The sequence below is a fragment of the Heterocephalus glaber genome, unplaced genomic scaffold (genome assembly GCF_053883595.1).
Source record: "Heterocephalus glaber isolate CG9 unplaced genomic scaffold, H.glaber_assembly_v1.0 deba00001531, whole genome shotgun sequence".
In the NCBI taxonomy this organism is placed as follows: domain Eukaryota; kingdom Metazoa; phylum Chordata; class Mammalia; order Rodentia; family Bathyergidae; genus Heterocephalus; species Heterocephalus glaber.
This window is the reverse complement of record NW_028258329.1, coordinates 5317569-5333553: the sequence shown is the minus strand read 5'-3', so window position 1 is coordinate 5333553 and position 15985 is coordinate 5317569. Positions and strand designations below refer to the sequence as shown.

General features: G+C 38.3%; 1 protein-coding gene across 3 annotated transcripts in view; it reads right to left on the bottom strand.

Annotated features, from left to right (window-relative positions):
- Tars3 (threonyl-tRNA synthetase 3) overlaps positions 1-15985 on the bottom strand; it is a 56436-nt gene that overhangs the window by 2012 nt on the left and 38439 nt on the right. For 2 of the 3 annotated variants that reach the window (XM_021264741.2, XM_004852666.4), the window contains 3 exons: positions 5509-5613; positions 1777-1849; positions 377-491 (listed from right to left, as the gene is read on the bottom strand). In XM_021264741.2, coding sequence (XP_021120400.2) covers positions 377-491; positions 1777-1849; positions 5509-5613 — 293 coding nt within the window. Of the gene's footprint in view, positions 1-376; positions 492-1776; positions 1850-5508; positions 5614-5728; positions 5923-15985 lie in introns of those variants that run through there. The other variant, XM_013075122.3, reaches the window with a different exon arrangement.

Genomic DNA, 15985 nt, shown 5'->3' with positions numbered 1-15985 from the left:
TTTTCCACTCATTCATTTAATCCCCAAGATTTCTAATAAACTTGAAAAGCAAGGGAAAGTATTTCAGGCCTGCCATATGACTGAAGCAGAAGGAATGTAATTCTACTGAAGAGATTATTTTCAAATTCTTTTCGTTTTGGTTTGAGATGTTAACTGTTGTGATACCACACCATAGGATTCATGTGAAAGTTTACAGCTTTTCTTCCAGCAAATAACAAAGAGCACATAAGAACAGCTAAACCAGGACTTGTCTTTGTAAGCTGTTAATAGATTGTGATTATCAAGTAGTGATTATCAAGTATTATACCATATTACTTATTTTGCTTTTTTGGAATTAAAGCCAAACAATAAGCATTGAAAAAATATATTAAATTACCCAAAATAAAATTATACTGAGCCAGCTGGGCATTTCTTATTTTCTTATTTAGTGTACAACTGTCATCTAAATCAACATCAGCCATAAATCCTTCTTCAAAAAATTCATTGGATACCTAGAAGAAATGGAATACTTGCATTATTTGTTAGCCAGACTCAGAACAATCCTCATTGCTCCCCATCTACTGTTATTCACAACTCTGTGTTGCTCCCTCCACCTTGTACCAGCATTGGTCTCTGCAACCCACAGTGAAGGGGAAAAGTGATGGATATCGTTTCTGAGACTAGGGTGTAAAACAACAGCTTCCATTTCTACAGATCACTCACTCTGGGGGAAGGCAGCTACCATGTGGTGAGGACACTCAAGCAGCCTAGCAAAAAGCTCAAAGGTGAGGAGTGGAGGTGTGTATGAGTGAGCCCCCAGGGCCTCTGTAGCCTGCTGGCAGCTGACCACAGCCTCAGGAGACACTGCATCACGGTCAACCAACTAAACCGCTCCCGGACTCCTGATGCACAGAAACTGTGAGATAATATCTGTTGCTTTAAGCTGCTAAGTTTTAGAGTAATTTGTTACACAGTAACAGGTAATAACGTGAAAAAAACACTTTAATCATGATGTAATGGCTTGTGTCTAGATGTCCCCCCAAAGCCTCAATTGGTCATAGATAGAGTTTTTTGGAGACGGCTAGATCTAGGATATGTGATGCTGGGATCAAGGATGTGATACAAGGATTAAGGCTGCCCCACACTGGATGTGAGTGCTATCCATGCTAAGGGTGGGTAGCCTGGATAGCATATAAGAGACAGATAGAGGGTCCCAGCTTGTTGCTGCTTTGCTGTCTTCTGCCCACCATGAACTGTTTCTCCTCTGTGATGCCCCTTTGGCATACCACCCTGCCTTGGAGCCAGCCAATTATGGGCTGAAATATCTACAAACTGTGAGCTAAATAAACTTTTCCTCCTTTAACTTTGGGTGTTAGTATTTTGTCTCTGCAATGAGAAAAGTGACTTAAGATGTATGAAATGTTTCAAAATAACCAGTTTCTTGCCTGGGGGGATTTGGCTGTAATCCCAGGAGAACTGAGGCAGCAGGATCATCAAAAGTTTGAGGCCAACCTGGGCTATACAATGAGTTTAAGGCCAGCCTGAACTACATACTGAGACCCTGTCTCAAACAAAACAAAATAAACAAAATATCAGTTTCTTGAAAACATTAAAAATAAAACAATCCCAATACAGCTATGTAGACAGGATTTATGTGTTATTTTCAATTACTGAAAATATGGCTTAAATTAATGTGTCAATTATGCGGTATTTAAAAGTATGAATAACATTCCAAGTCAATGACCTACATAGAACACAAAATAAAGTTGCATGTATTTTAAATATATCTGATTTTACCTGAAGTGCATATTCTTCACAAGTTGGCCCCACAGGGATGACCATTATCTGACGTGGAGACAGCCAGAAAGGCCTGAAAAATATATAAAATATGCCTTTTCAAAATCATTTCAGAATGACCACTTACTATGTGATTAAAAAATAACCAAGGGGTTTTTTTTCCAGTAAGACTTTATAACAGTAGTTTGAGTAGAATGGTGTAGAAGCAAACCAAATTATATTAAGAGTTAAAAGGTAGTGCAGTAGACAAAAGGAGAAGTTTGCAATCTTTATAGAAAAGGAAAGGGAAGCCTGTCCTAGAGCACATGATGGAAGGGTAATCATGAACTTACACTCTTGGGCATTTATCCTAGAGATGCAGCCTTGGGTCATACAGATACTGTACACCAATATCCACAGAAGCTTTATTTACAGTAGCCTACACTGAAAACACCAAATGTCCTACAGCAGATGAATGGCCAAACTGTAGTACCATCGGCAATCAAAATGAACCAATTATTAGGCATAATGCCTGTAATTCCAGCCTCAAGGGTCCATCTTTCTTTCATTCACTGAATGAAAAATGCCCATCTCAAACTATTGTATACTATGTGATTCCACTTATGTACCACTTATGATAGAATTATAGAGATAGAGAACAGATTCACAGTGGCCAGATTAGGGGGCGGGAGTGGGACAGAGCCTGTGGGGCAATAAAAGGACAGCATGAGGGGACAATGCAGATAACAGTTTGCATCTTGTAGGTGACAGTTATCTGATACGCACATGTGATAAAACCTTACAGAACTAAATACACACATGCACAAATAAGTGCAACCTGGTAAAACTGGTGAGATCTGAAGAAAAGTTGATAATCACATCAATGTTTATTTCCTAGCTGTGATACTTTTATATAATTCTGCAAGATCTTACTATTGGGGAAAACTGGGATAAGGGTAGTCTGATCCTCTCTCTATTATTTCTTACAACTACATGTGAACCTGTGCTTATGCCAAAATATAATGTATTCAAAACATATAGAGGGTGAGTAGAAAGAATGTTTGATATAGGACATATTTGGCATTTTCTTCATCAAGAGAATTGAGTTTGAAGGTCAGAGGGAGTAAAATAGGGACTATTTCCAGATGGTACTTTATGAATACATATTTATATACTTTCCTTAAATTTTAGAAACAAGATAATATGTGAAACTTTGATGCATGAAGCATGGCGAGTATCCCTGAGTCCCTCAAAAGAGGATGGTCCCCTCTATGCACTGGCTTTCCCACTCCATCTCCTGATTCCACAAATTCTCTTTAGTTTTTGTGACCTTCACCAGTACCAGACTAGTAAGACAACACCACTCTCACTTTATTTAAAACACAAAAAGAATTATCTTCTAATCAGTGTAGATATACTGATATGGATAAGGGCTGGCAACTTGTCATGGGATCTGCCAGGGGATTAGTAAAGTCCAGTTCTGGGTGTGTCTGGTGGGTCATAAAGACATGACCTTGGGGTCCATATCTAATCCTTTACCCTTCTCTCTGGTATTGTTCTCTCTGCTCTGCTTCCTGGATGCCATGAACTAAGCAGCCCTGCCCTTCCACCATGATGTTCCTGCCATGGGGCCGCTGACCATTGACTGAATCTTTTGAAACTGAGCCAAATAAACCTCTCCTCAAATTGTGGTACCAGGTAATCTGACCCAGCAATGGCAAAGCTGACTAATTCTCTTAGGTAGCATATATACTCATGCCTTTACTTTTAGCTTCTGTGTAACTGTAATGGCTTAGATATTACAGGATACCACAGTATATTTTCAAGATCTCAATGATTAGGGATATATGCAGACTCTACTTGCTTCTACATTTAAAAGATCCTCAGTTTGTAAAATTCCCCATCATATGTTTACTGCTAAGAAATTTGCTTCTGTGAGTGCTAGAATGCATCCATGGACTTCAGATTCTGCCAGTCAGCTGTGCAAGGATGGCATGCTGATTTGGGACAGAGTGGCACACAGGAGAAGAAACCAGGTGGAATCCATTCTGACAAGGGTGATGCAAAAACAGAGTTTTGGGAGGAATCTCTGACGGTGACCTGAGCAGACACCCATGCCCAGTGTCTAGAGCAGGAGCTACAGATACTGTGCCTAGCAACAGTAGCAGTAGGGGCAGTAGATCTTGAAGAGAGAACTGAACTTCATTAGCAGATGCTCTGTCAATTTTGTAATTGTAAGAAATTAGATGACACTGGGTGTGTGATTTGCCAGCTGGTACTGTAACTGCTAATGAGGCCAGCTGCTTCTCATGCACCAGGACAGTAGTGAATCCAATAATGTTGGCATACTGCCTTACTTCTCAAAGGAGGAGTACAGTGATGGAACTTGGTGAGGGAACTTCCATTCGGTGAGCCTATGCATGTCTCCCTGTGGTCATTTTATTCATTTATTCTGCTGTGGTCATCAGTAGAGGTCCTGTTGTACCTGAACAGTAAAAATCTCAACAATAAAGGCATTTAGTGGGCAATATCATTTGGATGGTTTAGGTATAAAATATTCCCTAAAAGTCTCATGTAGTCAGAGGTGGGGCGTCTTAAGGTAACTGCATTGGGATTCTCACTATACTCATCAGTGCATAAGTCCACTGATGAGTTCATGGCTAAAATGTGCTATTAGAAGGTGGGGCCTGGTTGGGGCTGAGTTATGGGACGTAACCTGAAAGGGTGTGTTCTTGTCTCCACTTCCTCCCTTCTTTGTTTCCTGTCTATATGATGTGAGCAGCTTTCCTCTGCCATGTCCTTCCACCATGGTGCTTCTGCCTTGAAGTCAGCCAGCCATAGACTGAATCCCCTAAGCCATGGGCCAAATTAAACCTCTCCTCCTTTAACATGTGGGTGTCAGGTGTTAAGTCTTAGTGATGGGACAGCTGATTAAAATAACCACTGTTGTGGCCCAATGTGAGCAATCACCCATATTTCTCCTCCCCAAATCTGTCACCTATATTTCCAATCTAATTACTTCTCAGTCTCTGGCCTTGTGTCCAAAGCAGTAACCAGGACTGGGGATTTAGCTCAGTGGTTTCGCTGCCTGCTGTGCAAGCGCAAGGACCCAAGTTCGATCCTTGGTACCAAAAAAATTTAAAAAAGAAAAAGAAAAAAGAAAACAAAGCAGTAATCAGAGCCCTGCATCAGTGTAGCTCCATAAGTCTGACCAGTTTTCTTCCAAGCAAAGGGGACTGCAAGATGCATCACTCCACATTCTACAGAGAAAGCATTTCCCTTCCCCGCTGTCATCCTTAGATAGGGCTGTGCTGCTACAGTCGTCCTCTCCAAGTCTCTGCTACTGTGTTCTTCAGGCCATTCACAGAGCAGGTTTACATGTTTTCTTTCTCAGTCAATGGCCACAGGAAACTCACACATGTAGACATGGGTCACAGACGATGATGGTGCAGCAAGGGGCAGTACCCCAGGAAAATGAACATAGGTTTTCCAGGCAGCCACTGGATCTTCAAAGGCTTCAAACAGGTGCAAAGATAATCTCTGAAATGACTGAGTTCCCCAAAGGGCAAATAGTACAGTTTTATGCCACTCTGCCTTTGTTTTCTTTGTTTCTGTTTTCTGATCTGGTAAATGAATTCTTTATTTGCTCTAATATAAAGCAGGAGCTTCCAATTTTTCCTACCAATTTAATCTTGATAAACATCATTTTTAAGAATACGAGACATCTGGCTTTTCTTTCCCATTATCACTTACCATTTCCCCCCATAGTTTTCTGAAAGAATGGCGATCATCCTTTCTACTGATCCCAGTATGGCTCGGTGAATGATCATGGGTCTCTTTTTATCATCCCCATCCTTACTAAAAAATAAAAATTATACATTTCAGTATTTTCCTAAGAAATAATTTTATTGTCTTTTTATATTTTATTTAAATTTTTTTGAGACAAGGTCTTGCTATGTAGTCCAGGCTGACCTTGAACTCAATCCTCTCAAAGGCTGGGATTACAGGCATGCGCCACCACACCCAGCTTCTTTATATTCATCTTTGACTAGAGTTAGTGTTTCTGAATACTTCTCCATTCACATTACTGGTGGCTGTTTTGTTTCCTCAAACAAAAGATTGCTTTGGTAGCTTCTTCATTTATTTTTTAAAATTTATCAGAGAACACTGAAAACAAACAAAAGATTAGACAGCAGTATTATGAGCTCCCACATACACTCTCAGCTTCATAAAATGTCCACTCACAACCAAGCTTGTCTGATCCAATACACCCTAATTCCTGCCACTACCCTGACCCCTCTAAACCTCATTTTTCCAAATGTTCTTGATATTTGTTCTAAAGGTCATTGGTTGGCCTCTGGGCCTTGGGTGGGAAGAAAAGAAGAGCCAGTCATTAAACGGGCCCTTGGCTGGCTATATCTAAAAAAAAAAAGAAGTCATTGGTCAAATTCTGTTTGCAGACCTGAAACTCTCAAGACACGTACTTTACATTTAATGACTTCCTCTCCTTTAGGAGAAAAACAAGTGAAAAAAGCACATTATGACCTTTAATTGTAATGAAATAAGCCACTCCCAAGAAAATCTATGCACAAGTTTCCTGGGAAGATAAAATCCATTTTATTGGAACAAGTATATGTTCATATGAGAAATTTTTATCTAAAATTCACACCAGCTAGGTACTACTAAAGCACAAAATAAAGAGAGACTTATTTGTGAAGTTCACTTCAAATGAGTTGCAATTGGCTATTATCACTGTCTATCATTTTTGCTAAGGGGAGATAGTAGACACATTAAGATACTATCTTGAGATACTACTGCTGCTTTCTGATAAATGTTATTTACCATAATAAATTTCTTTCTTCCCACTTCACAGAAATGAATGTTAAACTTTACCTGATGCTTTTCTGCAAGGTTGAATGCAATGAATACAGTTATACACATCTCCATGGTAAACCACCTTTTCTTTCTTAGAATAACCCTTATTGGAGCATGGTACTAACCTTGATGCTTCTCTCTTCCCTAAGCCTGTACAAATCCCAACAGTCCTTCCTCCAAAATATACCCTAAACACCCCCACTCTGTTCATCTCCACTACTGCTCTCTGGTTTTAATCATCATAATTTCTGACCTATCTACTGCCCACTGCTTCTACTGCTCTGCTCTTCTCCACACACACACTGAGGATAGCGGGCTGCTTGGGCGGGCTGTTTCTCCTCCACATCCTCCTTGGATGAAAAGTGGTTATTCATTTATCGTAAGAATCTTAATAGGAAAATATCCTACCAAAAATTACTGGATTTGAAATATGCCAATAATTTTTCCTTTTTTCCCCAAAAGGAAACGTACAGCACTGGATGGTTTCCATGACAAATTCTACCAAATATCAGAAAAAGAAATAGCATCAAGTCTATATAATCTTTTCTAGAAAACAGAACAGTGTGGAATACTTTCCAACTTGTTTTATGAGGCCTGGATTCTCAGACACTAAAATGAGGAAAAAAATGGTACTAGAAGGTGGGGATTTAGCTCAGTGGCACCGTGCCTGCCTCACAAGTGCAAGGTTCTGAGTTCGATCCCCAGTACCAAAAAAATTAAATTAAAAATTTAAAAAATGGTACTAGAAAGAAAACTACAGACCAATATCCTACAATCACATACAGTGTCCTAACATACTCCAACAGTACACATCAAACATTCTTAACAAGCTATTAGGGCAGTGAATCCAGTAACATGCACAATGACATACCATGATCAAGTAGGTTTTATCCCAGCAACGCAAGGCTTGTTAAATATTCTAAATCAATGCAATCTACCATATTAACAGACTACAGAATAAAAATCATATGGCCATATCAATTGATGCAGAAAAATAATTTAACAAAATTCAACACGTTTCTGATAAGAACTTTTGGAAAACTAGAAATACAGGGGAAATTCTTTAATTTGATAGAGGACATCTACAACAGACCTGTAGATCCCAGTGTACATAAAGTAATACTCCTAAGACTGGAAGCAAGGCCACAGTGCCTGCTCTCATCCCTCTTACTCAACAGTATTGGATATTCTGGCCAGTACCGTACAGCAAGGGAAAGCAAACAATGCAAGCAGAAATGAAGGGTTCAACGGTCCCTACTGCGGTGGCATGCTTGTCTACAGTGATGGAGAGCCCCAAGAATCCCCCTACCACCAAAAAAACCCTTTGTAGAATAATAAATGAGTTCGGCAAAGTCCTAGGATACAAGATCAACGTACAAAACTCTGCTGTATTTCTCTATAGTAGCAATGGACATATGGATTAAAAAAATTAAGAATACAACACTTAGAATCACTCTCAAGAATTGAAACACCTGGATATTTTACATCTACATCTATTTCAACATTTAAGATGATGTGAACAAGACCTCTATTTTGAAATCTAGAGAAACTGAGCAAAAAAATTAAAGAAGGACATGGATTAGAGTACTTCATTTAGTTCAGATACCCAAACTGATCGGTATTGACGAGGGGTTAATCAGTGGATCAGCAGACCAGAACTGAAAAAAATCTAGAAATCAACCCTCATAAATATGTCCCATTGATTTCTGACAGAACAAATACAAATCAATGACAAAAGAATGACTTTTCAATACATAATGTTAGGACAATTAGACATCTAGATGCAAACAATGAACTCTAACCTAAACTGCTCATGTTACACAAAAAATTAATGCAAAACAGATCTTACATCTAAGTGTAACCCTTAAAACTAAAAAAAAAAAGAAAATTAAGATAAAACATAGCAAAAAAAATCTCCATGGCCTGTGTGCTTTATCAGAGTTCACAGACATGATGCCAAAGGCATGATCCATAAAAGAAAAATTTTTATAAAGTAAACTTCATTGAAATTAAAAACTCAAGATGAATGGGAATGTTAAGAGATTGTGAAAAATGAAAAAGAAAGCTATAGATTGAGAGAAAGTATTTGTGAATCATATATCCATCAAAATAGTGTCTAGAAGTCATAAAGTCACAAAACTTAATGGTAAGAAAACAACCCAATTTAAAAATGGGCAAAAGATATGAACAGACACTTCATCAAGAGAATCGATAAGCCTGGCATCATGGCACACGTTTGTAATCCCAGCACTTGGGAGGCCTGAGACAGGAGGAGCGCCACAAGTTTGAGGCCAATCTGAAGTGCAGAGCAAGACCCTGTCTCAAAAAAAAAGGGGGAATCTATAAATAGGAAATAAACACAGGAAAAGATGTTAACACTAGTAGCAACTGAAGAAATACAAAATCAAAACATAATAAAACTATACACTTATTAGAATGTCTTAAACAAATACGGCTTGGGGTATAGCTCAGTGGTGGAGTGTTTGCCTCATGTATGTAAGGCTCTGTGTTCCCAGCACCAAAAACCAAACCCTGACAATACCAAATGCTGGAGAGGATGTGGAAAACATGGCATTGTCATGCATTGCTGGTGAGAATACAAAATAGTATAGCTACTATGCAAAACAATTTGAAAATTTTTTTTTTTGGTAGCGGGTATTGACCTCAAGGTCTTGTGCTTGTGAGGTAGGCGGCAGCTAAATCCCCGGCCATTTTGGCAATTTCTTAGCAAATTAAACAAACATTATATGAACATTCCTATGTATTTTTCTCTAAAGAAATAAAAATTACATTCATACAAAAACCTATCCACAAGCGTTTATAGAAGCTGTATACATAATCACCAAAAACTGGAGACAACTCAAATGCCTTTTAAATGAGAGAATGGAGGTCCCGGGCCCCGCCCATGCCACGGTGAGGTCCGCTTAGCCGCGCCGGGCGCCTCCAAGGCCCAGTGTTGTCGTCCCCGGCGCCTCTGGCCTTCTGGCTTTTCTGCTACCTGGTACCACACTACAGACGCACAGGGGATTACAAAGACCCTTGTCCTGAGCTCCACAAGATAGAGCAGAAGTTAGTAGCAAAAAGAGGGCTTCTCAGGCTCCTCGGTGAAAACTGAAGCTCAGCGGAAAAGTAAAGAGAATCTCTACAATAAAGGCACATCAGACCACTGTACTGGGTCTGCTGCTGGCTTGCTGAAATTCATTTACTTGTATATGCACAGGGATTCCTACGTTGCCTACTGTGACAGCAGAGACATACCCTGAAGGAGGCCCATAATTTTTATTTTTTGCTATTTGCAAAAAAGAAAAAAAATTTTTTTCTCTTACTTTTAATTCTTAATTTTTACTTTTTTCTACTCTTCAAATTTTTCCTTGTTTTCTTTTCTTTTATCTTTTCTCTCTCTCACTCATTCTCTCACTGTCCCACATTGCTCGTCGTCTCCCCATTTGTTCCTTTCTGCACTGAATTCACATTTCTCCCTTATTTTTCTTTTCTTCTCTTTTTCCTTCTCTTGATGATCATTAGGTTTAATGGAAAGTAAGTCCGATATCTAGCCTCCCTGTTGCTGTTAGGTGATCCTATTCACGTCTTTGTTCTTTCATTCTGGCTTTTCCTCTTGCCTTTAACAACTTTTTAGAGTTTGTGTGATCTTCCTGTGTCTTCTGGCCTCACTGCTGATCTTTCCTGATCTTTCTACCTGTCCCTCCCTCCCCAACTCTTTCTAACTCCCCACCTCGAAGGGGAAAGATGCTATATTGAGGAGTTTATTCATTATAAGCTTATGCTGGGTTGATCCTTGGTTTTAATTTAACTCACATAGTTAAATGTGATAGATTAATAACTACCACAAATTGTCATTTTCTAAGCTGCGCTTGATGCTATGGTATTGCTGACTGTGTCATTTGGGCTAACATGATCACAATTGATCTAATTAATTTTCCTTCCTGGTATAAGGAAAATAAAATAGCCTCAGCGTCATTAGAGTCTCAAACCTCAAACCACAAGCTATATCTAGAAGACACCTCCGAAAAGCAATCATTCCACAAGGGTTTTAAACACAAGCAACAAAGATACTTACATTAAGCAATTTTGAAATATCAACCGAGGAATTAAACCAAGGACAGTATCAAAAACAAAAATGAGAAGACACTTAAGCAAGGCACAAACACGGGCTTGCACACCACAAAAAGGAATTCCTGGGGGAAATGAGGTGGAAAAGTCTGATAAGCAATCACTTGGACACCCTGAACTGATAGCACAGGAAGTAACAAAGCAGATGCATGAGGCTCTAGAAAAATTCAAAACAGAAATAATCTCTCAGATAAATACAGACCTGGTGAGCAGAGTGAAAGACATGATTAGAAGCTCTAGAGCAGAAACAGATAAGAAAATAGATGAGATCAGAAACATGCTGGAAGCCATGAATGCCCAGCATAAGAAAGAAATGGAAAACATGATCGCCCAAAATAAGAAAGAAATAGAATCCATGAAACAGACTCAAACAGATATTCAGGAGATTAAAAACTCCACTGAAAGCATGCAGAGCAGACTAAGAGAATCTGAAGACAGAATATCAGATATAGAAGACAGGATTGTGGTTAAGGACCATGAAAACAGAGATTTCTTAAAGATAGTAAGGGACCATGAGAAATCAATTCAACAGCTGCTAGATGATGCAAAGAAGAATAACATAAGACTCATAGGAGTCCACGAAATAACAGGAGAAAGTACAATTGACATAAAAAACTGTTCACAGAAATAACAGTAGAAAACTTCCCAGACAAAGGTGGAGAATTGGACATACAGATAAGTGAGGCATATAGAACTCCAACTAGCCATGACCAAAAATATCTACACCTAGACATATAATAGTCAAGATCCCAGAAACCCAACAGAAGAACAAAATTCTACAGGCAGTTAGAGAAAAGAAACAAATCACCTACAAAGGAAAGCCCATCAGAATCCTGGCAGATTTCTCAACACAAACCCTTAAATCAAGGAGAGCCTGGAGTGAAGTATTTCAAGCCCTAAAAGAACATAACTTCCAACCTAGACTGTGGTATCTGGCAAAATTATCTTTCAAAATTGATGGGGAAATTAGATACTTTCATGACAAAGAACACCTGAGAAATTTCATGAACACCAAACCAGCACTCCAAACAATCCTAAGCAATATCCTAGAAAAAGACAATGAAGGTCACAATTCCATGAGGCCCAACAGAGAGAAGGCACCACACAAGGTAAGACACTAAAGTGAAAGGGGGAAAATACGAAATAAAAGAGCCAAAAAGAGTAAAACATCATGACAAGGATGAGTCAATATCTCTCAATTATAACTATCAATGTTAATGGCCTCAATTCACGAATCAAAAGAAATAGACTGACAGAATGGATTAAGAAGCAAAATCCAGCAATATGCTGTATACAAGAAACACACCTAACTCAAAAGGAAATCCACAGACTGAAAGTAACAGGATGGAAAACAGTTCTCCACACCACAGGAACCCAGAAAAAAGCAGGCATAGCAATCTTACTTGCAGACAAAGTAGATTTCAAACTAAAACTAATTAAGAGAGACAAAGATGGTCACTACATCCTTGTGAAGGGAACAATCCAAGAGGAAGAATGACAATCCTAAATATATATGCACCAAATACGAATGCCCCCAACTATACAAAACAAATATTAATGGACATGAAAAACCAAATAAGCACTAATACAATTGTAGTGGGGGACCTCAAGACCCCACTATCACAAATAGACAGATCAACTAGAAAAAAAATTAACAATGAAATTCTAGAACTGAACCAAGCTATTGAACAAATGGACTTAATAGATGTTTACAGAGTATTCCACCCCACAAAATCAGAATACACATTCTTTTCAGCTGCACACGGGTCATTCTCCAAAATAGATCACATGCTAGCTCACAGGACATATCTAAGTAAATGTAAAAGAATTGAAGTTATCCCCTGTATATTATCAGACCATAGTGCAATACAATTGGAGATCAATAACATAAGAAACCGCAAAACTCCACAAACACATGGAAATTGAACAACACCCTCCTGAACAACCAATGGGTGACACAGGAAATTAAAGAAGAAATTAGACAGTTTCTACAAGTAAATGATAATGCCAGTAAAACATACAGGAATCTGTGGGACACAATGAAAGCAGTTCTACTCAGGAAATTCATAGCAGTGAATGCCCATATTAGGACAACAGAGAGAACTCAGTTAAATAACCTAATGCAGAACCTCAAGCTCCTAGAAAAAGAAGAGCATAATAAACCCAAAGCTCGTACAAGAAAGGAAATTATAAAGATCCATGCAGAAATCAATGCAATGGAGACTAAGAGAATGATACAAAAAAATCAATGAATCAAAGAGTTGGTTTTTTGAAAGAATAAATAAAATCGATAAACCTTTAGCCAACCTTATCAAAAGAAGGAAAGAAAAGGCTCATATCCACGCAATTAAGAACAAAAAAGGTGAAGCCACAACAGATCCAGCAGAAATCCAGAGAATCATCAATACCTACTTTGAGAACCTGTACTCTAATAAAATGGAAAACACAGAAGAAATGGACAGATTCCTAGATACATACAAATTGCCTAAATTAGATGAAGAAGATATAGAAATTCTAAACACCCCAATAACAATGAGTGAAACTGAAAATGTAATAAAAAATTTACCAACAAAGAAAAGCCCAGGTCCTGATGGCTTTGCTGCTGAATTCTACAAGACATTTAAAGAAGAACTATCACCATTACTCTTTAAACTCATCAAGGAAATTGAAAGGGAAGCAAGGCTTCCAAATTCATTCCTGGAAGCAAGTGTTACTTTGATCCCAAAACCAGGGAAAGACCCAACCCAAAAAGAGAATGACAGATCAATCCCCCTAATGAACACAGATGCAAAAATCCTCAACAATATACTGGCAAACAGAATACAGAGTGTCATCAAGAAGATCATACACCCTGACCAAGTCATATTTATCCCAGGGATGCAAGGATGGTTCAACATCCGTAAATCAATAAATGTAATACACTATATTAACAGAGTCAAGGACAAAAACCACACGATCATCTCAATAGGTGCAGAAAAGACATTTGACAAAGTCCAACACCCATTCATGATAAAAATGCTACAGAAAATTGGAATAAAAGGCCTTTATCTCAACCTGATTAAGGCTCTGTATGAAAAACCAACAGCCAACATCATACTAAATGGTCAAAAACTTAAAACTTTCACACTAAAATCAGGAACAAGACAAGGATGCCCACTATCACCACTCCTGTTCAATATTGTTCTGGAAACACTAGCCACAGCAATTAGAAAAGAGAAAGAAATAAAAGGAATAAAGATAGGAAAGGAAGAAGTGAAACTGTCATTATTTGCTGATGATATGATACTTTACATAGAAGATCCAAAAAACTCAGTCAAAAGTCTGCTAGACCTAATTGATGGATTCAGTAGAGTAGCTGGATACAAGGTCAACACTCAAAAAACAATAGCCTTCATATACGCAAATAGCAGACCCATTGAGAGAAAAATTCGGGAAATAATTCCTTTTACAATAGCATCTAAAAAATGAAATGTCTAGGAATCAACCTAACAAAGGAAGCAAAAGACCTCTACATTGAAAACTAAAGCATTCTGAAAAAAGAGATCAAGGAGGATATAAGAAAATGGAAAGACATCCCTTGTTCCTGGGTAGAAGGAACCAATATAGTGAAAATGGCCATACTTCCAAAACTACTATATGGATTTAATGCAATGTCGATTGAAATTCTAACAATATACTTCACAGAACTAGAGAAAACAATCCAAAAATTCATTTGGAAGCAGAAGAAACCTAGAATAGCAAAAAGCAATTCTAGGCAACAGAGACATAGCTTGGGTTATCACAATCCCCAACTTGAAACTATACTACAAAGCTACTGTGATAAAAACAGCATGGTATTGGCAAAGCAACAGACCTGAGGATCAGTGAAATAGATTAGAAGAGGCAGAAACAACTTCAGACATACTCAGCCACCTCATCTTTGACAAAGGAGCCAACCACCCTCATTGGAGGAAAGATAGCCTCTTTAATAAATGGCTCTGGAAAAACTGGATTTCAAGCTGCCAAAGATTAAAACTAGACCCATACTTATCACCATGCACTAAACTAAGATCAAAGTGGATTAAAGATCTAAATATTAAGACAGGAACACTAAACTTGCTGGAAGATAAGTTAGGTAGAACTCTTGATGACACTGGCATAGGAAAAGACTTTATGAACAAATCTTCAGTAGCACGGGAGCTAGCACAAAGAACCAACAACCAGGATCTCATTGTATTAAAAAGCTCTGCATTGCAAGAGAAACTACCAACAGAGCTAAGAGACAACCTATAACGTGGGAAGAAATTTTTAGCAGCTGTACCTCAGACAAAGGTCTACTATCGAGAATATATAAAGAACTGAAAAAAATCAGACCCCTTAAATTCAAAGACCCAATTCAAAAATGGGCATCTGAAATGAACAGGCATTTCTCAGACAAAGAAGTAAAAACAGCAAATGAATATATGAAAAAATGTTCAACATCACTGGTCATTTGAGAGATGCAGATGAAAACAACACTGAGATTCCACTTCACCCCACAAAGAATGGCTGCTATCAAGAAATCAACCAATAACAAATGCTAGCGGGGGTGTGGAGAGAAAGGAACCCTTCTCCATTGTTTGTGGGAGTGTAGACTGGTGCAACCACCGTGGAAATCCATATGGAGATACCTCAAAGAACTAGGACTAGAGGTCCCATTTGACCCAGCTATTCCCCTGCTGGGTGTCTTCTCCAAAGAATTAAAAGAATCATACCACAGCGATATATGTGCACCTATGTTTATAGCGGCACAGTTTGTAATAGCTAAAGCTTGGAAACAGCTCAAGTGCCCATCGACTGGAAACTGGATAAAGAAGATGTGGGGTTTTTTTTATAAAATGGAGCACTACTCTGCCATAAAGAATGAGAAACTAGAGACATTTATAGCTAAATGGATGCATATTGAGGCCATCCTCTTAAGTGAAATAAATAGGACACACATGTGTAAATACCGAATAGTTTCTCTAGTGTGAGAAACTGAAAGTGTAAATAAGGATGAAAATGATTAAAATGAACAATTGATAATTTGAAATAGGAAAAGCTCCAAAGGTTTGGGGATGGCAGGAGGGGAAGGGGAAAGGGGAAAAAAAAATAAACGAGTGAAGGGACAAACAAATCTTGGTGCATCTATACAATGGCTTATTAGTAAGCAATAAAAAAAAGAACAAACTACTGATACATGTGAAAATATGAATGACTTTCCAAG